Consider the following 24,670-nt stretch of genomic DNA (forward strand, 5'->3'; position numbering starts at 1 on the left):
GAATGAATGGAGGTCTATGGCGCTATACCCCTCAAAATCCACTTTTCTCAGGATATAATTTTTTGTCTAGTAATTTGAATATTGTATTCGAAAGGGGATGCAAAGAAATTACACATTGCTGGGTGTTAGATTTTTTAGAGTCACTTATTTGCTTTAAAAAGTCTTTTAAAGTGTCAATGACGTCATACACATCGTACGACCAGAGATACTGCTGTACGGCAATCCTTCAGTCGCTTTGGTGCTTTCGCGCTCTGCACTTTCTTTTCTCTCGAGGCATCGACAACACAGCTGACACAGGTAAACACACGTGCTAGAAGAGTTTTTGTTTTGTTTGTTTCTGGTCCCGCTTCGGATGCCACGATGCCATCAAGCGATATCTCTGGTCGTAATCAGTCTTTCACTGACCAATCAGCGTTCATTAGCAGAATGCTAGCGTGTTATGGGCAACAACAACTCAACCTGTAAGAAATCGAAAGGACATAAGTACTCGTTCATTCAACTTTCGACCTATAACCCATGTTGAACTTGCAAAACCTACAAACAAATCTGAGACTTCTCAACGGCAATCGGGTGAAAGAGACAATTTTAGCCGTCTAGCCCCATTGACTCCCATTCATTCTGCACTCATGGGCGATCGCCCCCAGTGGAACTCTGGTGGAACTACAACCACAATTCGGTACAATAGGATTTAATAGGGTGTGGGCAGGCTCTCCGTAGATGGGCTCTGAACACACTGTTCTGATGACGCAAGAGTTGCAACTATGGCAGCTGAGAAGGTCATTCTTTGTGTTCTTTGTGAAGAATTTTCTGAGCCTGATGAAGTCGGTATAAATATGTGTTTAATACTACAAAATATGCCCGATGTTCCAGTTACTGCACTTGCCGCCAAGAACAAAAGAGAACATCGCAATCGAGTGAAGGGATTGCTGAAACTTAAATGGAAGCACACATCTTACCTAATTCAGACTAAAACACATCTATTTAGCCTCACATACTGACTTTATTTGTAGTTCATACTGTTTTAATACCCTCTATTTTCTTTCTCATTTTTAGGAAAAGCACTTAATTACCATTGTTTATTTCTATACCAAATGTCATACACTTGCAATGAAGCTAAAAATATAAACAACTACATCATTATGTTGATATCCTATATTTTTACAATAAAACTTACGACAAACATGTCTTCTAATATCTTCAGTTGTTGCGTATACCGAGCTGTATTGAACACATTTGTAAGTTACTTTCCTTGAACCCATTATGCGAGTTCACTTTAATACCGCGTGCTTTATATACATGTTGCTGTTGATTGGACTGCAGTTCTGACACACCCACCAAACAAGAGAAAACATATCTCAAACCCCGTTCCATTAACCAATGACAAGACACATGGTAGGATCACATGACAAACAGGGAATCACATGACAAGACACAGAAACATGACAAGAACAAGAAACAAAACCCAAAACGTGATGATAATAAACCATGGAGACTATATTTGTAATAGCCTTAACAATGTACAATGTAATACAAGTCCCTGTTTTTGGATGTAGGTTTGACAATATCATTGTATTGGTTATAGTCAGCAATTAAAAAGCAAAGGTCTTTGTTATCGGTACCACTTTACATTAGAAATCATTAATGTTTCAATAAAATAAAAGCAATAGCCTACATTGGTTAAAGTATTTATTCATCTTTGTTAACAGTTGATAAAAATACAAATGCGAATTATTTCATGTTAGCTCATATATTACCAGATACAAGTTTTGATTTAATTACTATATTAGTAAATGTTGAAATTAACATTAAATAACATTAATTAACATTTTCATAGTTATTTTATGTTAACTAATGCAATGAACAAAGTGGCCTTATTGTAAATTGTGCCTTTTTATCATGAATGAATTTCTAGACATGCCTACTATGAAATAATAAAAGAGATACTGATACAATGTCTCAAAATTAAGTGTAATGCAAATCCTTTATTGGTAATACAAGCATTTTCCAAGAACAGTTTCAGATAATAGTATGACAAAAAAGGTATAATAAATAATATCGCATTGCAGATTAGCTGACATTTTGTCAATAACAAAAGGTTTCCTGTGAAATAATTCATTGGATTTATCATGTGAAACATGAATTTGGATTTAGATTATATGTCCATCACAGGTTTCTACAAAATCTCATGTAATTAAAAAAAAAATATATATACAGTTTGTCTTTTTATTGGGAAATGTCATTAAGGATGCGTGTGGCTAATAGATTGAATTTTTTTTGTATGTACTGTAAGCAACCAACCCAAGAAAACATGTCAGTCTTTGTAACTGATTGGTTTGACCATCAGTACACCACTGGAGAGACTTGTCTGGGTTACAGAGAGAATAAGGATGACTGTGAACAGAAGTTGTAAGGATGACACTTTTGTAGATGCAGCACTGAAAATGAAGTATGTCTTCTCCGTCACACTGTTTGCTGAAGAAGAATAATCATAAAGAAATAGCAATGTTGACTTTAAAACAGAAACTCATGATTTGATCAACATACTGCACGTGTCATGCTATTTAATGAGCGACATACATTTTGTTTGTCCATGCTGTCCAGAAAATTGTTTTAACAAATTTGATTTGATGTGCAAATGCTCTGTGCAAATATTATCTATGGGTGAGCCCTTCTTAACAACTAGTCTATACATTTTTGTTTTGTCAATATCTACGGTTTTACCTGTTACAGTTGCCTCTGAAATAGCTTTCACAAGAGCGTTCTCGATAAGACAGGTGTAGATGTCATCCACTTTTACTTGGTTTTCGAGGACACTGGTAACTTGCGTGATTCCAGCATTGTTGTTGGTGAAATTGGTGCTGCTGTTTAAAAGCTGCCCACTCTGACTCATCCAGCTAACCTCTGGTTTGGGAAACCATGTAGCCTCAGCAAATAGAGAGCCATTTGCCCGTAGAGTAAACGTGGGAGCTGTGAAAGCTGCAAAGAAACCGAAATGAGCAGATCAGATATACGCTAAATGTGTGTATAAATATATATCATTTGATTATTTAGAACAAATAATTTAAGTGGCGCGAATCTGAAGTGTACATTCGATGGAAACTTTACTATCTCATGCGACTCAAGAAAGTATACAATTTTGGATGCAGCCAGACACTAGTTTGGATTTCAGTGAATGAGAGAATGATTCAGTGACTCGCTCATAAAGAGACTCACTTGATGTCACCTTGTGGATCTATAAAGCATGAATAAATAAGATATGTGGGTTTAAACATTAATTTACTTTGAAATAAATGAATAAAGAATGTATTTACCAGCCACTCTAAGGTTAACGCTGGTAGTTCCTGAGACTTTTGCTGCATTGACAGTGACGCGATACACACCCTCATCCTCCATCTTCACATTTCTCAACAGAAGGGAAGCGTTGCCAGTTGATATAGCATCTGAGAACAGTTGAGCCCTGTTTTTGAACTGATTGTTCTGCCTCTGGAGCTGGGCTGCTTTGTTTTTGTATTCATAGACCACACCACTGACAGCATCTTTTAGCCAAGTAATTGACACATCACTCAATTGCTCATTGCCACTGTTGCTAAGAAACCTGCAATCCAGGACCACATCCTTGTCAATATTCCCCACAATAGAGGGACTGCTGCTTTCAACGGTACCTTGGGACACTTGAAAATCAAACATACACACGGACGTTTAGTTTATACATCAAAAGCCAAGTGTACTACTAACAGTTGTGCAAACTGTTAGAGTTCAATGAATGTTTTACTAACCTGAAAATGCAATAGCCAAAATGAAAATGATGAGTCCTGAAATGGCTACTATCAGAACAATCATACTGCAAAAGACATACATTTGATGAAAAACATTCAGTATTGACTCATTGTAATATAATCTTCAACCTGAAATTGTTTGAAAAAGTAGTTTTTTTTTTTTCAATTCTTACCTTGCAAAGATTATTTGTCCAATTGAAGCCATTCTGGTAATCTGTTCCTACTTTCAAGCAGAATCTTTGATGAACCGATGTTCCACTCTGTTCTTCATCTCTGTCGATGGCATAATAAATCAACGGGCTAAGATAGACGAGCGCTTCCTAATCCCCCAGACTAGTTTCAAACTGTACTTCCACTGAAGGAGATCAGCACCTCCTCCCTCTGTCAATATTACCTCTGAGAGGAGTGTCCTGACACACTTAACATACAGCTTGACAAGAGTAAGTGTGTTCATGAGACGAAATACAAACAGTTGCAAATGGTCATAAGTCAGACTGGCTAAACCAAGGGTGTCCAAAAATCGGTCCAGGGCCACTGTCCTGCAGAGTTTAGCTTCAACTCGCCTCAACACACCTGCCTGGAAGTTTCTGCTTGATTAAAACCATCATCCTTTAGCTTCCTTGAGCCACCTTAAAGACAATATTTAATGACTCAGATATAAGAGTCAAAGTCACACAATTGAAAACATTCAGTTCTGTTTCATTGAGCTCTGTAAATAACCATGAACCGTAATTGGAGTATGTTAGCTTACAATAATCAGATTTTTACAGTTTACTTATTGCATGTTTCCGCTACAGAATGAACAATAAATCCTGATATATTTTGAATTTCAAAATTCGGAGAAAAAAGTTAGAAACTTGCAATCGAAAGAAAAAAGTCTGAATTTTGAGAAATAAATTCTCAATTGCGAGAAGAAATCCTCATAAAACTTGCTTTTTTGTGATTTTGTGAAACCATACACCAACTGAAAAACACTGTAATGCTGCAGTGCTGGGTGAAACCAGTATCACTTAGAGTGCCAACACCGAACATCACATGTGTAAAGAAAGTTATTTAGTTTGTTGTTATGTAACTCACAGGACTAAACAATATGTTTAGTCTTCATAAAAAAACAATTGGAGAGATTTTACTAAACATTTTCAGAAAACGTAACCCATTTAAATTACAATGAAGTGATTGAATTGAGTTGGTTGGACATAACTATTTTACATATAGATTCTTCCTCAGTCGTGTTGTCACAACACAAGGATTTTGTTTTCATTAAAAAATAGTTAGTTGTTAGTTGTGTGGAACCGCTGTCCATAATTGAATTGAGTTAGGTTAAAGTATCCTTTTTTTTTTTTTGAGTGTAACGTATGTGGGAAAAACATATTTTGCAATTGTGGTATTGAAACCCAGACATCAGGTGACGCTCTACTGTCTTACTTCACTTTTCACAAAAAATGTACAGAGAAGCCTGAAACGTGGCTGGTATTATCGAGAGGTTATTATGATGAAGTCAGATGTGAAGGTATAACAAATACAAAATGAAAGTGGAGATACTGTATACTGTATAGTGGAGCCAGTGATATTCTGTTATGTATAAAGGACCATGAAATGAATTATATAAAATAGCATGAGATCCAGATTTGACAGTTTTTTTTTTTTGGCAACTAAAAAAGTTCACGGTTGAACGAGTTGCGTAATCAACATATCATGAGCTGTAGATGAAATCCCTCAAGCCCTCATATTGAAACCTTAACACGCTGCATTTTTAAAAAAAAATAGCCCACATTCACACATCTAAATGCCACTTTCAAACTTCCAATGGGGAACATATATTGATTTTGTGGTAAAAGCAGACTGTTCAAAAATGTCATGAGAAAGTAATGTAGTAATGCAGACATCTTGACTGGCATATATATAGGTGCCTGAAGGACTCCGTCAAGACTTGAGGAGAGAAGAAACAGCTACAGTACTTGTGTCGGAGCTTCAGCTGATCAACCATGCCGCATCTTTTCTCTGATATTCCAGACAAACTGCGTGTGTTGCTGTCAGAGGCTGCGAATCTATTTCTAGTTATTGTTATGATTTACATTTTTCAGTACATCTTTAATTCTCAGTTTTCATGCTCCTGCACAGAAGAGTTTCATGGTATTGTGGTCATTTACATTGTGCTCATTCCTATAATATTGTTTTTTATTTTAAAACTAATTAAACAACCCAGAACAAAAGTTTGTGGGGCCTGTTGCTGCGGTTTATTTACTCAGATCTTCCAGCTTTTTGGAGTCGGTCTGTTCTGGGCGGGATTCATCCTTCTGGACGGAGACTTGTATCTCTGTATGGTAACCAAACATAATGACACACAGCGTGAACTTCCATGCAAGAAGAATCTCACTCTTCAAGAAATGAGCATTATTACAGGTAAGTACTCTTATTAGAACAATTCAATTATATTTAGTCAACTTGTATTTAAACATTTAGGAGTTAGATTTCTTCTGAATGTGGGCGTGATTTTATTTATTTGGTATAGGCTACTGTAAGAAAGAAAAAAAGAGTAGAAAAACAAAAAAAAAACAATTTCCTGCCAGGACATTATCCGTTAAGTTTACAGACATTTCTTTTAATCTTTAAACATGCAATGCATAATTCAAAAAATGGGTATAACCTGTGAAAACATTTGACAGTTTTCTTAGAGTGTATTATATCAAAGATGATTGATTGGGAGAATGATTTTTCTCCAGTTGATTTTCAAAATGTGGGTTCATTTCTGACACACCTTAAATAATGACAGCAAAAAGCTATTAAACGTCCCCATCGTTGCCCAGGAAAATAGATACAGTAAATGTAATCTCTTTGTTGAGATGTTGTCACAGTGGAACCTCCCACAAATGTATGAGTTAAGCACAATTAGGAAGCAAAACAGCTGATTAAACATTTATTTTTATTTGTTTTGATTGAACTTGACCCAACCTGACATTTAAGAATACACTTGTTCCGAGAACACAGTCGAACATTTTGGTTAAAATCATCCTTCATTGATTTAATTGTTCATTATGGTTTTATTGTTCTTTCTTGTGCAGTTGTATGGTTACATCAGCATAGCTGTTGGTTTCTTTGGATGGTGGCTGATATCAAACACCAAGGTTGGGATCTATTGTGACAGATGTTCTTGTCAGTGTTTGAAGGACTGCTGCGACAAGATCTGCGAAAGAAAACCGTACTACGAGAGGCGGTATGAGGAGCTCCTGTCTGTGGAAACAGATAAACACTTGCATGAAAAATTGCAAGAAATTGCCAAAAAGAGAGCAGAAGGGATATGTTCAAAGCACATTGCTCATATTGAAAAGAGTGAGTTTAACACAAATATAACCACACAAATGTCTGAAGATGCTAGGAACGCTTGGTGTGAAATATCTCAACCAGGTTTTTATACATCAGACCTTTCTGAAAATCAAAAGCCAAACCTTTTTATTAAAGAATCCTATATCTTGGATATTTTCTGTTCCAGTCCGACCAGGGGTGACAGTGACTAAAGTAATCGGGCGTGAATGCTGAATAATTGCTAGTAAATACAAATGGCTGTACAAAGTAAAGTTTATGATTGCAAAGATTTTTTAGATATTCTAACAATCCTGATTTTTTTTTTTTTTTTTTTTTTTTGTCAAATCTGGATTTCTGTTATGGAGCACCAGGGTGTGTGAATGCTTACACAGAATGAGACATTCTATGACTGTGTGTGCAGCTCCATGAGACACTGCAACAACAACAGTATATGTATGTGTATATCTTGTTTTTTTGCACTTCTGTGCTTCATTAAAAATAATCAAGTTAAATGATTAGTTTCTACTACATTCATATCTCAAATCCAAACCCAAGCACAGTGCTAATTTTGACACAAAGTTTGATTTGATTTAGTTTTATTGTCTTTTGACTATAATGCAATTTAGTCATATTTTATTATTATACTTGGAGAAAACATCTATTAAGCTGTTAATATGAATGATATTAAGGTTTGAAAATGCAATTCACACAGAAATTTAACTGCTGAGCCTGTGACATATAACATGTATTTATCTTCAAATTAAATAAAAACACTTCTCATAAAGAAACAAGAATATGGTCTTTTTTTTAATTAATGATGCATTCTTCATAACAACTTGCATACAACACTCTTCATTCGGACAGTTGTGCTCAAAAGTTTACATACACTTTGCAGAATCTGCAAAAATTGTAATCATTTTACCAAAATAAGAGGGATCGTAAAAATGCATGTTATTTTTGAGTTAGTATTGTCCTGAATAAGATATTTTACAAAAGATGTTTATAGTCCACAAATTATTATTATTATTTTTTTTGCTGAATTCATAAAAATGACCCAGTTTATTGATTCTTAATCCTGTGTGTCATTATGATCCACGACTGTTTTTTGTTTGTTTTGTGATGGTTGTTCTTGAGTCCCTTGTTTGTCCTGAGCAGTTGAACTGCCCAATGTTCTTCAGAAAAATATTTCAGTTCCTGCAAATTCTTCAGTTTTCCAGCATCTTTTGCATATTTGAACCCTTTCAGCAGTGACTATATTTTCACCTTTAAGACAATTGATTAAAAAAGGTCCCTCTTATTTTGTTAAAATTATAAGCAGATTCTGCCAATTTTGAGCAAAACGGTATATTTGTAAGTTAAATATTATTTAATCATTATTAAAGCTATTAAAGTTATTCATTCAAGCGCATTTAGTGATTTTCTTTTTCTTTTGTTGTTTGATTAACATTAATGACAGACATCAGCATCTAGTTTATTAGACTGCTGTCACTTTAAGGCCGAATGCACCGATCCAATACACGAATGCACTTCCTCCCAACTGTATACTTTCCCTTAAGACATAACCGACTTTACTGAACATTGGCCAAAACTGACATTTGTCTAGTCAAGCGTGAAAAGACACGAAAGAGAGCTCAATTGAGTTGTGCGCTGGCGTCCGATAAGCGGCTTTCTGTGTGCCAAGCTTAAAGAATGAAAGAACAAAAATAAACCAAGCAAAAAATTGTCATGTTGATATATTTGCATTTCAAACAGGTAATTCATATTTTGAAAAATACACTTCTACGAAAAAGTATTTGGACTAAAAATATTTAATCCAAACTTAAAATCTGAATATATATGTATATATATATATATATGTATATGTATATGTATATGTATATATATATATATATATATATATATAAAACATCAAACCAAATGTAATTTATTTTAAAGACAGCATAGCCACACTTTTCAAGCAAATCATTTAACAGAATTTTATATTTCAAATGAACAGTGCACCATGTTTGACATCATAGTGTGTCATAATGTAATGAACTTTGCTCTGATAGGACATAAGTGTGAACTTGAAGAGATACTACGTCATACATCCTCTAAAAATCACTTTGAGACCAGCATTTACTGGCAAATGACACTTGGTTTTACATTTTCAATCCAATGCAAAGAAATTCTGACATTTTAAGTGACACAATTGTCCAAATATATTGTTGAGACCACTTTAAAGCTATAACAGTAAATTTTTTTTTTCAATATTAAAGGGATAGTTCACCCAAAAATCAGCGAATATAAACAGAAGCTCAGCCATTCTTGACATGCGAGAACAACCTTTATTGATTCTTGTGGAAGCTCAAACATGCGGGCGTATCACGAGAGAATGAACTTCACTGATTTTCGGGAGTCAAGCAAGCATGCTTGACCTTCTATGACCAAATCTGAATGTAAATAAATGACAAATGAATCTGATCATCATATACAACGATCGTGTCTCTTCAGAAGACATATTAGCCGCTCAATTCATTTGGATTTATGTTACAATCTTTTTATGCACACTTAGACTTTCAATGGAGGGACAGAAATCTCTCAGATTTAATATAAAAAATATCTTCATTTGTTGTCCTGAAGATGAATGAAAGTTTTGTTGATCTGGAACGACTTGAATGTGAGTGTATTCATGTGTTCTTTTTGTATTTTGATGCTGTGTCGACCTGCCAAGGGACTACAGATAAAAATTAGCTTTCTAGCTAACTCTGGCGCATTTACTGTACATTTTGAGTGTAAACAAAAAATGTTAATTAATGTGCATTGTCCCTTTTAAATAAACAAAAAACAAAAAAAAGTAAATGACAGAATTTTCATTTTTGGGTGAACTAACCCTTTAAACAAACAGCAACTGTAAATGAAGGGGGAAGTGTGTGTCCAGTTTCTACATGACTGATACACACACACGTCTCTCCAGAACAGGTTTGAGAGGGGAATATGGGTGTGGAGAATCACAGCCCAAAAGCTGACGTGTAGATGATTCCCAATCCCGGCCGATCTCCAGCCTGCTGCACACACACGGATACTGTCTGTCTGTCCGACAGGCCCAGTCCACGGCCCTCTTCACTGCCTCCCAGTGCATCGGCCTGAATGGAGAAGAGCACAAAGTTATGGATCAAATATACAAGAGTGAATCACTATGAGGACGCGTGCTCATACCTGGACTCCTGAGACTCTTTCAGCCGGAGGAGAGACTCGAGCAACCGTCCCACTGCCAGCTTCTTCACCCGGATCAGTTGCAGCACCAGCAGAGTCGCCACCAGTCTCAGAATTTCAGCATGAGCCTTCACACCTGACAGACAAAACATGTGACTGATTAACTGATTCTGACTGTGTCTGTTAAAGATATTAGATCAGATTCACTTCAATTAAGCTTCAAAATAAACAGATAAATACATATATTTCAGATAAAAAGTTACATTTAATAAAACACAAATATATTTGTCAAATCTGTCAAATGTGCCATCCTCTGTGAAATATCATTAGTCCAAAATCCAGCACCACATTACTGTACATAAAGCATTAGATATCTTCTGATTGGCTGTGTGTCAATTCACATGACAGATTCATGTTGAGTGTAGACAGATGAACTGTGGTGTCGTAAGGCTTGTTCGACTTGATCCGGCGCTGCACAGACCGATCGGTGAATTACATCAAAGACGGCTCCGTATGCTTTTGAATCATTCTCGCGGTACTTTGATGTCATAAACCGATCGGTCTGTGCAGCGCCGGATCAAGTCGAACAAGCCTAGAATCTTGTCATGTCATGCTTGATTAAGACACTGTAGCATTAGGTAGGTGGGACTTTGTTGATTTAGTAAGATGGTTGGTTTATGCTACTTCCTGGAGTAAGAGCACACAGGTGTTCGAATTATTTTGAGGATGAAATAATCTGTACTAAATGCCAGGTTAATGACATCAAATCTTTGAAAGATTTTCAGAGCTTTATCTGAGACTGCTGCGCCATTATTGAATTGAGATTTTTTACATGCTAGTGTGGTGTATTCCAGATAACCTGCCTTTAAACGGTATACGAACAAAACAAACTGTGATTGGTCACTTTACACATCAGCCAGACAGCTCTTCTTGTCTAAGTGGGTGGTTCTTTACCAGAATAAGCTGCAAAATGGACCAGAAACGAGCATGTAAAAAATCTTATACCAAAGGAACGGATGCCTTTCTCCTGAAGGAAGACATTGGCAAAAAAGTCTACGTCCAGGTTGAGGAAGCTGCTCAGTCTCTCAGTGCACTCCCAGTATCCATCCTATATCCAAACACAATACATAAGTTCATATTCCCTTGACTTACACATTTACATACCGTATATAATCTAGTGCATTAAATCACGTGTTAACACCTCATGTTGAAGCACAAACAGCTCATTCCAGGCCACTGTGTCAGGCTTGCTGATTTGTTTTCCCAGAAGCAATGATGTCTTCCGTCTTTGAATAGGAAAGCCAGTACTGTCTTTGGTTTCAACATAATAAGAAATGAGACATACATTTGACATGATTTTAATCCATCTGAACATTGATCAAATAGGGAAACTCATCAATGTGATTCAACTTACCAGTTACAGAAAACGCAGACTTTTTTTGGTGTTGCTGAGATGTTCCAAAGCTAAAGACTGAAAGAGCAGAACTCTGCCAGTCTAGAGGCTTAATTGTCTCTCGCAGAATGGCAGGAGCGCTACTGTATGCAAAGGCATTTGGCGCACCAATGGCAGGCTTACAGGTTTTAGGTTGACCAAAGGAAAAAGCAGCAGGAAGAGGTGGAGCCAGCAAGCCCCTGTCACTCATGGAAAAAGATACAGACCTCCTGGCAGAAGCAGGAGGAGGAGGTCTGGGAGCTCTGCAGTAAGACATGGGCTTTGACATACGTCGAGGAGAGCCACAAAAGGAATCCACAAAAGAAGGCACTGAGGTGTCAAGTCTGGGAGCAGGAGGAAGACTGCCAGGCGTGTCGAAAAGTGAGGACAACGTGGGACCAGGAGGAGGACGGCTGTGAGTCATGGAGAGAGATTCCATTGACCTATAGGATGGAGGGGGGTCTTGAAGGAGTTTATGATGAGAAGCACAGATTGGGGCACCAAACATGCCAGAGGAAGTACGCATTGGAGCACCAAAGATGCCAGGGGAAGTACGCATTGGAGCACCAAAGATGCCAGGGGAAGGGGGAAGCTTTAGAGCACTTGCCTCAATATTAGGAGATTCATCCAATGTTAAGGCTTCAATACGACCAGGGCTACTCAAACAAGTAAATTTTGTCTTTAGATAAGGTTGAAAAACATGAGAAAGAGAGCCAGAAAATGAATAATGGGCAGGGGGAGCTGCAGGTGGTGTTTCTCGAAAACCATACGTTGGTTCATAGCCATCCCCCTTATCAGATTCAGTACAATCAAAATCCAGAAGACTAGATTTGTAGATGCTACTGGACCATTCCTTTGATTTCAACTGGAAAAATAAAAAATGCACTGTTCTAAATACTGAATAATTACATCCATAATCACTACATTATGTGACAAGAGCTGTAATAGACTGTTTTGGTTTTACCCATATGTCATCTTCCTCGGCACCAATACTATGCTGAGCCATGAGCTTCTCTTCAGTCCAGACCATATATGGCAAAATATCCACATCCTCTTCTGATATGAGTTTAGGTATATCTGTCAGTCCAGTGTCAAGCTCATTCTGGTCCTACAAAGAGCAAATGAGGACATACAAGTCAATTCTTTCATAGACTTTCAATGACTTCTTATCAACAAGACTGATGTATTAGATAATATTGGATATATTTTCATTATCAGTATCTGCTATAAATGGACATTTTATAGTGTCGCAAGTCAGAAAATGCAATTCTCAATGTGTAGAGATGTTTATTTTTTGTTAATTATTTATTAACTCTTAGAAAAAGCAGGTACAAGGAGAAGCTGCCTAAAACACATGCAAGAACCATAATTTGAATAACTAAAAGATTTGACATTAAAAGCATAAATGTGTGAGACATTTGTATTATTTAAAATTGTTTATGCATTAAGAAAAGGTAGAAAATGTTTACTATTGATGTTATTTTAGTCATCATTTTTTCTCTGTAATGGTTTTCTATATCTTCACGAAGTGTTTATTTTAAGATAGAAAGAAAGATGGCAGCATAGTTTTATTGTTGTTGTTGTTGTTGTTGTTGTTGTATGTTTCTCTTGATTTTGGAAGAAATTTTCAGTAAATAATTGAAACTTGAACAAAGACCCAATTTTTTTTCCAAAAATGGCAATACACGTTTATTGCTACACATTTAAAATATGTATTTTTTTTATTTGATAGATTTATTAGATTTAGGTTTAAGTGGATTTTTAATAAATATTATGCAAAAAGAAAAAAAATTGTCATTAATTGAGACTGAGATGTTTAGAATAATTATACCCTCTCTTCGATGGCGACAAAGCTTGTGAACTGGGACAAGATGGAGAACTCTTTACTGAGCTCAATGATGTAGGACTTCAGCTCTGCTTTCTTCCCCTGATAGAGAGATACAAGACAGCAAGTCAAGTTCTTCTGTTAGCAAATTTGCCAGTTCTATTAAAAACAGCAACAATCAGTAAAATATTGTACCTCATGTTCTGCTTCACTGTTGCCTAGAATGCCATCTTCATAGTCTCTGATGATCGCTCTTGCTGTTAACTTGTGAAGGAACTACACACACGATCAAAAATTGATGATATTTCAGATTATATTAACTATTTAAGAAGTTCACTTACAGTTCCTTTTGTCTTTTGTAGTTCTGTGGTGGAAACCATTGTTTTGATCTCCTGCCCACTCAAATCACCAAACAGTGTGGCCTAAAAGTGTGAATATTACACAATTAAAAATTTACAGCAGAAATTAACATACCTATATGAAGAACAATATTTAATTACTTTCATTTATAGTATGCAACAATATAACTATACTGACGAAATCATCGTCAATATTTACCTACATACTATATATTTTAAAATATTTTAATATCAAAAATGCCATACAAAATCTTCATGAACATGATAATGCACACAAACTGTTGATTCAAGGCTTTGATTTTATGAAACAGTTGGAAATAATTAGTAATCAAACTCTAACTATAATAGTAAAAAATACTAAAATAATAGCTACAGTCATAATGTTTCTTAATTTTACAGTTTTAGCAAAATCTTTCAGATATACTGTGAATTTTATATATTACTCAGTCCGAACTACAATAAACAACAACCAACTGCAACACAATCAGATCAGCTGGTAAATAGCGCAGGTCTACCTGAGTGCAGTTCGGCACAAAGCCGTATATGAGAGTGTGACAGTCACTGAAGAGGCCGTGAAGCTGTGAGGGGGCTTGAACAGGAGGAGGCGCTGTAGGATTAAACTGCTGCCACTTCACTGCCACTGATCTGCAGCCTGGAGACTCCATACGCTGAACCTGAGCGCGCACCTGAAATTACCAGCAAATCTGGTGAACTCAAGCCTCAGAGCGGCCCATGTTGAACTGATAATGTTCCCTTTTTCTTAATCAACACAACAATACAATAAACTGAGTGATTCACCTTCTCTGCCCAAGTGTGTTTCATCTTTGTGTCAAAAAATTCACATGTTCCTCCCCCTGCTTGAGCCAAAGCTCTGAGCATATGACGATTAGCTGTCAAGCTAGACAAACACAAACTGTAGGTTCAGAAGTGAACTGAAGTGTTAAAGAGATTTGTGTTGAACTCTTCAAAGGCAGACCTGAGTCCACAGGTGAAGAGGCGCGTGTGGCAGGAGTTTTCTCGGACCAGCTGTAGGGTCAGAGGCTGGTTCTGAACATGTCCATCAGAGAGCAGAAGGATGTTCCTCACGCCCCGGCTGGGAGACAGAAGGCTCAGGCTCTGGAGAGGCCGCCACAGCTCAGTGCCGCCACCAGCGCCACTACAGGACTGAAGAGACCACACATGCAATGACATGAACATGAACTTTAGTGATTAAAGGGTAACTCGCCAAAATTTAACCTAGGCTCTTTTTGTTAATCTACCAGAGTCAAACTTTTGTGTAAAAGCATAATTAGAATGGAAACGCCACTTTTAAGATTGACCGTATTTTCGTTTTAGGTCAAAATGCCTTTTAAATGGGAGCGTATTGTATTGTATTTATTTTGATCTCCATTAACTGTAACAAGCACAGCTATTCTTCCTGGAGTCAATGGGGCACTTCTATGATAGCATCAAAATCGCTATTTTTGAAACACTAAGAAGGCTCGACAGTCGACACAACATGAAACTGTGCTCGAAGTATCACCAGGGGCTCTACACATGAACTTGAGCATTGACTACATTGTTTGTGTACACAAAGTTTACCAAAAAGAAAGGTTTCGTACGACTCACTTTATCAGTTAGTGTTTCCGGTGGAACTTTATCAGTTAGTGTTTCCGGTGGAATTTTGTCAGTCATAAGTAGTCGATCTCCGAATGCAACGTAACATGAGGAGAGTAAAGACGGAAAGCTCCTAAAGCTTGTTTCCATATAAATTCACGGATAATTTTTTTATCTAAGTTATCATGCTTTTCATTGAAATTACAAGTTCATGACATTTCCTCATATGGAGTCAGTTCATTAAGTTGCATTCGAAAATTTCTAAATTTCAGCCACCGGAAACACTAACTGATAAAGTGAGTCGTACAAAACCTTTCTTTTTGGTAAACTTTGTGTACACAAACAATGTAGTCAATGCTCGAGTTCACGTAGAGCCCCTGGTGATACTTCGAGCAAAGTTTCATGTTGTGTCGAGCCTTCTTAGTGTTTTAAAAATAGCAATCATAGAAGTGTCCCATGCACTCCCATTCAAAAGGCATTTTGACCAAAAACAAAAATACGGTCAATCTTAAAAGTGGCGTTTCCATTCAAATTATGCTTTAACATGAAAGTTTGACTCGGGTACATTAACAAAAAGAGCCTAGGTTCAATTTTGGCTAGAGTTACCTTTTAACCAAGGGCTCAAGGTTTAGCTGGTTAGTGTGGTACAGTTACACCCTGCTGGATGATGCTGTAACTACAACATTATGGTGGAAAAACATCTCGCTCTAATTGGAACTGAGTGTTCATGAGCAACAACTGAAAAGCTGAAATGAAGTGAAGATGATGCATAATGTGAATCGAATGATGTCTCCTGATGGAAGAAGTCAAAAAACCTAAAAAATATCTCAATATGCCTCCTTTCAAAGCACAAAAATACTCATCTTTAACTATTTTTAAACATTACTCACCATTATAAATTTTCTGGCTGGTTCAGATGCTTTATCTAAAGGCACTGGTGCAGGAAAAGCTTCCTTGTAATCTTAAAAACACACATTTTAAGATTAACACTGTGTGAATGAAGTAACAGCATATAATATACTTCACCCATAATGCTTCATTGTGAATCACAAGACTAACAGGGAAATGAAAGTGTCTACAAGATGATCACTAGAACAACAGCACAATTGTTTCAGTGAGTACTAACCAGTGCTGAAAGAGATGATGTTGATCTTCAGGGAGCGGTCCAGAGATTTAAGGACTTGAAGGGCAATCCTGCGGGCGTTTAGCATGGCGTCTCCCCGCATGGACTTGGATGAGTCCAGTAGAATGACCACATCGCTTACACTGGACGGATCTCCAGAGCTGGAAACCCCGCTTGACTTAAAGTCTGGGTAAAACACCAGCATGCAGGCCTGTAGGGATCAAAGAGTGTCAGAGAACGACCTTTCTGTGTGTTTTATAGATCAGGCCATGTGAAAGAAAAAGAGGCATTTTTGTCTGCAATATGAATCAGATGTGACTGATTATTTCATTACCTGACTATATTTATCCGGATGGTTCTCGACCCACATCCTGGGCATGTGGATATTAGAAAGACTGAAGTACACCTGTAACCCTTCAGATCCAAGAGTCTGTCCCGGTAACGTGCTGAGCATTACCTTACAGTCGGTCATCTGAACGGGAAAAACACTGATACTGTTAATAATACTGTTCATAACCAAATATGTTTTATTTCCTTTGGAGAACACAACAAGTATTTAGTAAGACAATCCACAAAAATAAGTAAAATAACCTTGGATTTGAAATAGTGTGAAGAACTCAAGTTGATGATCTCGTAAGGCATTTCAATGGACATAGAGAGAGAAAACTCCCTGAAGAAAGAGGGAACGAATTAAAGAGAGTGTGATATTATAAAGACAACGTGATTTGCTAAATTAAATAATTGGATTTAATATTGTAAATCCTCAGCAGATGCATTTTGATTTTTAGTGAATCTTTAGTGAATTCCCCAGGGTTTGAGACTCTCACCCCTCTGACTGAAGCTCCGTCACACCAATCTTTTCAACAGTTGCCTGAAATACAACAAAACTCTCAGTCAAAACACTGTAACTAACAGCAGCCCATACAGTAGTTTAACTACAGTGACTAAAGACCAATCGTGTCGTACCTGAGTTGTCAGATTAAGGGCGGCGCTCTGTTGCCATGGTGCCACGCTGCCAGCCAGAGAGAAGACTATAAAGCCTGATCTCACCACCAGCTCAGTGATGAACGTCACCTTGATCAAAACTGTGGCTCCGGGAGGAAGGTTCCCCACGCTGATAGTAAATACATCCTGCCTCACATAAACACATGACCTTAAAGAAGCCTTCTGATATATTATCACTCATGCATCAGAGAAAGAAACAGTAGTAAGTAACTCACAGGTGCATCCTGGTCCATCAGGTAGGCTCCATGGCCTTTCTCTATGGCTTGCTTGTACTCCTTACGAGCCTGCTCTTTTTCCTTTACCTACAGGACAAAGAAAGACATTGAAAACTGATGAGAAAGCAGAAATGAAGAGCAAAAGCTGCATTTGGCAGATTCTGAATGACTTTAACCTTTCCAACGACGTGTTTTCCATTGATAAAGGCTTCAAATCCACACACTGCTGCCGTCTCCTCCAGTGGAAAGACGTACTTTGCTTCAATGGGAACAGCACTCTTGTTTGTGTAGGTCTGAAAAATGATGACCTGATGACAGAACAGAGAAAGTTTTGGTTATGGTTACAGTTTGAAATTGTCATTATAATTTTGCTATGGTTCTTTCTTTTATTTTATTAACCCTTTTGGATTTTATTTTGAAGTTCTTGATCACCATGTCATGTCTTTGTTCCCTATTGCACTTTTTGTTCCCTATTATAATTGTGTCCATTGCTGTTTTGTTTTCATCTGCCTTAAAATTTAACAACAAATTTTGACCACCCCATATTTTGCTGTCAGCCTCTTCATCTCTAATTAAAATGTTCATATTTTTAATCATATTTTCTGATATTTCACTTATTCTATTTATCCTTTATTCTCACTTTTTATATTTCATAACATTGTTGAACACATGATTGACCTTAGCAGTGAGAGAAAACAGTGATGCTTTGATTGAAAAACACACAACTGCTTTGTATCGCTCATACACTCGCAGTCCAGCTGTAGTATCACACCTGACACTGCAGGTCCATCAGCTTGCACCTCACATTGACAGCCTGAAGAGGAATTTTCTGACCATTGCTGTCCAGCAAACCTGCAGTCATCTCGTCCAGAGGGTTTTTAGTGGACTCCAAACCCTCACTGTCATCACTGGACACTAAAGAAACACATTAAACAAAACCAATGATCAATTTCACAAATCCAAATCAGAGCATTCAGCTTTACAGAGCATCAGATGTCCCTGAGGAATGATTTTTCCCTCCGCCATGTCAAAGTTCACCATTAAAGGGCTGTTCTGCAGGACTCAAACTTGTTGTAGCGCTATATATTGGAGTGCTGCACACAACAATATGAGCTCCGTCATCATGTAATTTGATTACATTTTTAATGGATTTGACAGATCTACAACAGATTCCTCCACATATAAAAGCTCTTTCTACATGTCCTGTTCACTGAATGTTACTCACAGACGTCAGACGTGTCAGTGAGCTGTGTGAGCTCCACAACTGTGTTGATATGAGGCTGGAACTCTTTTAACTCGTCTCCCTCCAGAGTGTACTGAACCACATACTTCAGTCTGATCTGCTCTGTGTTATAGACAACGAACTCATCATCCTGTCAAATAGAAACCAGCACACACAAACACAAGAATCACATTAGATCCCAAAAACATGAGCAGAATAATTGAGTACAGAGAAAATGACTAGCACCTCAAATTCAGAGAGTCTGTTGGGTGTGCGGCGGACTCCATGTACACTGTGGTAGCCGACAGGGGCGCAGGTCAAAGTGGTGTCTTTCTTCAGCAGGTCTTTGCAGCGACCCAACGCCACTTCACACACCAACAGCAGCCGAGAGCCGTCAGTTACACTGGGCTTGGAGTATTTCACACTAGTGCTTTAACACAGAGCAGAAACTTACTGATTGGTTAGTTGTAGTTGAACAATCTTCAGTTGTCATGAAACTGGAGTATTTACAAATCAGTCATATTAAAAGACCACTGACTTTAGAGAGTCACTGAAGTAGATTCCTCCTCCAAGATTCCCGATATCCGTCCTCTCAATTCCATGCTGTTCGACTCCAACCCTGGGCAGCAGCAGACCTCTACATAGAATATTCCATTTAAAAAAATTATATTTAATTAATTACATGATAAGATGAATAATGAATTAAATGAATGATAATGAATCGCATTGACACTTGCAGAGAAATTCCCAAAAATGAACAAATGACATTACATGATTACTGCAGAAGAGTAAATCATTGAATAGACATTACAAACATTGACTTCTATCAATTTATAGACAGATATTAGAGATTAAAAGGGTTGGTCTACATTGTGTTTTTAGTATTGCTCATTTCCTCTATTTTTACATTTAGATTAATTTGCCATCATTTATTAATAATTTAATAACACGGTTAAATGTAATCTTACTACATTAAATGCAAATCTCAACAACAATGTCCAGTTTTGTTCATTATAATGTTGGTATTACTAAATTCACTTAAGCCATAACTAGAAACATGGTTCAGCCACAAACACTGTCTGTCTTCACTTACTCCACCACAGTATATGGTCAAAGACAATAGAATAACACAAGACGCGTCACTCGTATTGTTTTGAAAGTGGAAAAGTGCAACGCTCAATATAGGGGAATGAGTCCCACTTTCTAAATAAGAGCCAATCGCCGACTGGTAAAGTCATCGCCTCACTGCAGATGCCGTTAGAAGCTCCGGTTCCTATAGAAACAGTCAAGACGCCCTTCCACAGCGCATGCACATTAGCTTGATCCAAAATTAAAAAATTCATTTTCTGTCACAATTCAAACAAAATTTATGAGACAGTTGTCAGATTTCATTGGTAATTTTAAATATGAAAAATGCTGCACTTGCATGCCCGAGAGGTGTTTCAAAGATGGCCGCCTAGTGAAATGACTTGTTTAAAAGGGACTTTGAAATGGTTTATGTCAGACATAGGTTTGTGTGGTTTTGTCACTGTGTGTAAATATTATTTTTTAAAGAATATGCTCTTACCGTGACAGTATTCCAACAAAACTACTGGGACTGGTGGAGTGAAGGAGAGGCTTAATGTTGCCTAAATCCTCCCAAAACATTTGAAGCTCCACCCCTCTGCTTACACGCAGTATCTGCTGAATCTGAACAGGCCTGTAGTGGATACAAGATTAACACCATCATAATATATTCATGTTTGAACTTCAGACCACAGTCGTCACAATCAAGTTTACCTTTCCTGAAGCAGTTGAGAGACAACATGAAACTCAGGGTTTTGTGGTGGAACAACCTCAATGCTGCACCTCAGAGCTCGATACTTTCCCAGAGACGAGGGCGAGGGGCTTCCCAGAGTGGCTTCACTCACATTCAGAATGTCTCTTATCAGCTGAGGACGACAGAAGACCAGTAAAAGTACCAGTACCAGTCTGGTACTGGTACTTTTAAAGTACCAGTTTAAAGTACCAGTCTGCACTGTGTGTGGAGTCTACCAAAATCCCCAAATATGAAGGAAACTATATAACCATGTACTATAATTGCATACATGTTACCTGACAAAGATCAAGTTTCTGAGACACAAGCTTGTGTTTGGAAGGAGGGTCGATCATTCTGAGGGGTAGAAGAGTGTTGACCTCCTCTAGCAGGGCCTTGACTTCATCCTCTTTCTGAGTCTTTTGTGCCTGCAGTAACAGTCCCTCCACCCTGCTCACCTGCAACAGCACAGAGACATTAAACACACAACATTCCTGTGAGCTTCATGATTGGATGTGTGTGTGTGATTATTTAAGGCTCATTCTCACATCATTAAGGCTGATTCTGGAGACAGGGACTGTCAGGATGTTACTAAGGGAACCGAGAGCTTCGGTCCAAACCAGCTCCACAAAGACGCCAACTTCCTGTGATAATGAGCTGCAGTTCAGCTTCTCCTCCAACAGAAGCTGCAAATCAAAAGAGTGAACTGATTTTACACTCATCGGACACGTTATATATGCACACATACTGTACAGTATCAACTGAATAAAATAGATCTTCATAGAGCTGTTTCTGTGTAACCTGCTGCAGGCTGTAGGACGCCAAGCGTTCAACCTCAGGAGGAAGCGTGTGAGTCCTTGTGAATCCCTGTGTCTCCATCTCCTTCATCAGCAGCAGATACGCTTCCACAGCATCCTCAGACGTCACGCAGTACACAAGCTTGTCCTGCACCACTGCGCTCTACAATGAGAGAGTGTCAACACATGTCAAGAGTTCATTACCTCTCTCACAGTATATGAGTCCTATGATAACAACATCTAAACAGTTTAAACGGTGTTCGAGATGACCAAACCTCAGCTTCACGCAAGATTGAAGACAACACACGATACTGCTGGCCTTTTCGTCCTCTGGCACTCTGCAGCTCCAAAACAGACAAAGTCTTGGGTTTGACCTGCAACACAGACATGAAAACTCCTTCAAACTCAGGCAGTGATGGAGGCTACAAGAATCACTTCAGGAATGTGTTAAACTGGTCATCATACATTTATCATTATTTTATACTATTTATCTGTCTGAGTTCATTAAGTTGTGGAAGTTCAGAATGAGTTGTTTCTGCAGGTTAAAGTGAATAAATGGTCTATTTTTAGTTCTGAACAATACATTGTGTTTTACATAGTACGCGACCTCTTTTAATTCAAAGATCAATGTAAATACAAATTTTCTCACTCACCTTCTCAAAAACTGAATACTTGGCCACTTGAAAATATGAAGGAAATTCAGGCAGCTCATGGTCGCCGCCTCTGTAAACTCTGCATTGGGTAAATGAAAAGATGCAGTCAGGTAAACTAGCACATCTAAATGTAGAACATTAAATAAACTTCAATAATTCTCAAGAACTGAAAGTGACAAAAAACAAGGGCATACCTGAACCTGCCAAGACTGGGTCCACCCTTCTCAATCTTTGAGAGTTCAGACTGACCTTTGAACTCCTCTTTTTCTTGTATCTGGGTCGACACTTTTCCCTCTTTATGGTGAAAAACAACTTTATGTCAACAGAGCCACAAAAATGTATGTTTAAATCTCACTTAATAATCTTGTAACCTAAAAACAATGTCAAATACATTTTCAGGAATCTCCTACCTGGACGAGAGATGAATTCAGAGGTGGGACAAGCCAGCTGTGGGGCCAAATCATGCTCCGTCAAAGGCAGGAGACGCCCTTCATCCAGACAGCTCCACACATACTGCGTCCCAACCACTGGGATCCGGAGCTTCTGGATGCTGCGCTGCCGGTTACTGCTCAGGTCATTCACACTGCTGGTGACTACAAAAGAGCACTGGAGAAGAGAAAGCAGGTCAGAAGAAGACATACTCCAGCTCTTTAGTGACTTTTAGTAGAAACACTGCACACTTTGGTGTCACTTTTACCTATTTTAAGTTAATGTTACTGTTGTAGGAACTAATATAAAATTAGCTTATAGAGAGTAGTTCATTTTAACCCACTGGTACTGTTCGGTCGTTTTAGACCTAAAAATTGCCAAGAGTGCAAAATAAACAAAATAGGCAGAGTAAGATCAAAAACTTGACTCTATAGTGGTCCGACGGGTCGCCCGCGGGACATTGGGTGGTTTGAGGGTTAACTTTATGAAAGACAAAAAAAATTAAAAAAAAAATTTTTACAAGTCGCATATCTATGGAAAGCTGAGATTCTTGTGATTCTAACGATATAAGCCATTTTAGGATACAATAAACACAGCGGGTACAATCTGTGTCTTTGTCAGACCACCAACAGCCAAATAAACAAACAGGAAGTGGAAGACACTTGCCTAAAAAGCCTTCTGTTCGTCCACTGATCCATTACATTGCAACAACAATGGTTTAGTTACACTGTAAAGGCTCCATACAATCAATTCAGCGAAGTATTTAGTCCATAACACATTTATATATCAATAAACAGCCACTTACTGTGAATAGTAGCATTCCAAGTTAGCCGACAGACCTCTCACAACTATGAAACATACTATGGTAAATCTTCAAATTACATGTCAATAATACAGCTATTTTGACTTCAAAATGGCCGCTGACCCCTGAACTTTTGAGTGACAGCGGATTTCAGCGAATCACGGAGTTTTAGGGGGGGTTTTCCTCCAGCTTGAGCCAGTCACCGCGCATTAGGGACACGGTCCATCCTTCGCTTTGACGGACATTTGGCTACTCCAATTGGAGCAATGTTAGCAAATGACTGACGTTTCGTATAGCCAATGATCTCCTGAAGACATTGATATGCAGTTTTTGTGGGAGGAATCCAAACACGGCCAGCAATGACGGTGCGCAAACGTTTGATTTGGATCAGCGCGCCCGTGCGCTAAACTGCGTAACGCTGTAGCAAATGACATATGACTTTGGAGAAAGGCTTTTTTGATGGGACATCGTCTCTTTCGACAAGTAAGTGTTTTATTATACTATATAACATATTTGACGCGTTTTCTGAGTATCTTGTGTTTGTGTTTCACTGTTTTGAGATGCCCAATGCTAACTGCTGATGGCTAACGCTCGTCCTCAAGCGTATTTGTGCATTGAGCGCTCATGTTACTATACATTTATCAGTTTGTTTATGTCCCTGTGTGTCTTTATCCACGGGTTTGTGTTTGTCCGTGTTTGTTTGTGTGTGTTTGGTGCTTTTAGCGCTCTTGTTATTGTTATGAGGTGTGCGTGTATCGTTGTTTATGTCCCTGTGTGTCTTTATCCACGGGTTTGTGTGTGTGTGTGTGTTTAAAATAGTACACAATACATAAAAGATGTAAATTATTTGTTTTTTTTGCCTTTTTATATCACAGAAAATCATCTGACATTGAATTGGATGAAGAATGGGAGTCAGCAGAAAGCCATGATGGACATCAAGAGAGGAACCCTTTCCTTCACCTTCCTAGAGAGGTTCAATAACCAAAGAAAAACCTAATCATACATTTTTAAATAGTTTGATATATATGTAGAGTATAAAATACTAATATTAAACAATATTTTAATACCATAACACTTGTTTTGTATTGTTATTTGCACAAATTTCAGTTTCAAGAATTGCAAAAAAACAATATAATATGTTTA

The 24,670-nt window shown here is 37.8% G+C and overlaps 2 protein-coding genes across 2 annotated transcripts; both read right to left on the minus strand.

Annotated features, from left to right (window-relative positions):
* Window positions 1-2,311: 2,311 nt before the first annotated feature.
* On the minus strand, window positions 2,312-3,981 carry vtcn1 (V-set domain containing T cell activation inhibitor 1; the record flags this gene model as incomplete). The annotated part of the gene is made up of 5 exons (XM_081367376.1): window positions 2,312-2,472; window positions 2,722-2,976; window positions 3,312-3,671; window positions 3,777-3,841; window positions 3,950-3,981. The coding sequence occupies 5 exons, from the start codon at window positions 3,979-3,981 to the stop codon at window positions 2,312-2,314; spliced, it is 873 nt and encodes a 290-aa protein (XP_081223502.1).
* A 4,831-nt stretch (window positions 3,982-8,812) lies between these two features.
* On the minus strand, window positions 8,813-23,618 carry LOC308692441 (protein mono-ADP-ribosyltransferase PARP4-like). Its single transcript, XM_081368454.1, has 34 exons — window positions 23,531-23,618; window positions 22,707-22,902; window positions 22,491-22,590; window positions 22,297-22,375; window positions 21,919-22,017; window positions 21,648-21,806; window positions 21,395-21,532; window positions 21,146-21,304; window positions 20,831-20,982; window positions 20,619-20,750; window positions 19,590-19,688; window positions 19,298-19,481; window positions 19,055-19,202; window positions 18,602-18,744; window positions 18,006-18,137; window positions 17,830-17,916; window positions 17,576-17,740; window positions 17,437-17,480; window positions 17,201-17,279; window positions 16,944-17,081; window positions 16,613-16,820; window positions 16,377-16,447; window positions 14,867-15,054; window positions 14,689-14,788; window positions 14,406-14,576; window positions 13,873-13,953; window positions 13,727-13,807; window positions 13,538-13,633; window positions 12,671-12,814; window positions 11,689-12,571; window positions 11,476-11,585; window positions 11,280-11,382; window positions 10,278-10,410; window positions 8,813-10,204 (listed from the first exon to the last, which is right to left on the minus strand). The coding sequence occupies exons 1-34, from the start codon at window positions 23,543-23,545 to the stop codon at window positions 10,003-10,005; spliced, it is 5,019 nt and encodes a 1,672-aa protein (XP_081224580.1). The 5' UTR covers window positions 23,546-23,618; the 3' UTR covers window positions 8,813-10,002.
* Window positions 23,619-24,670: the final 1,052 nt, after the last annotated feature.

The sequence above is a fragment of the Scardinius erythrophthalmus genome (assembly GCF_964197995.2).
Source record: "Scardinius erythrophthalmus genome assembly, chromosome: 6".
Classification (NCBI taxonomy): domain Eukaryota; kingdom Metazoa; phylum Chordata; class Actinopteri; order Cypriniformes; family Leuciscidae; genus Scardinius; species Scardinius erythrophthalmus.

Coding starts and splice junctions, on each gene's coding strand:
- LOC308692441 (XM_081368454.1), bottom strand. Junction 20,983..21,145: donor AGAAACTTGATCTTTGTCAG/GTAACATGTATG, acceptor TGTCGTCCTCAG/CTGATAAGAGACATTCTGAA. Junction 11,383..11,475: donor TGTTTGTGCTTCAACATGAG/GTGTTAACACGT, acceptor GTTTGGATATAG/GATGGATACTGGGAGTGCAC.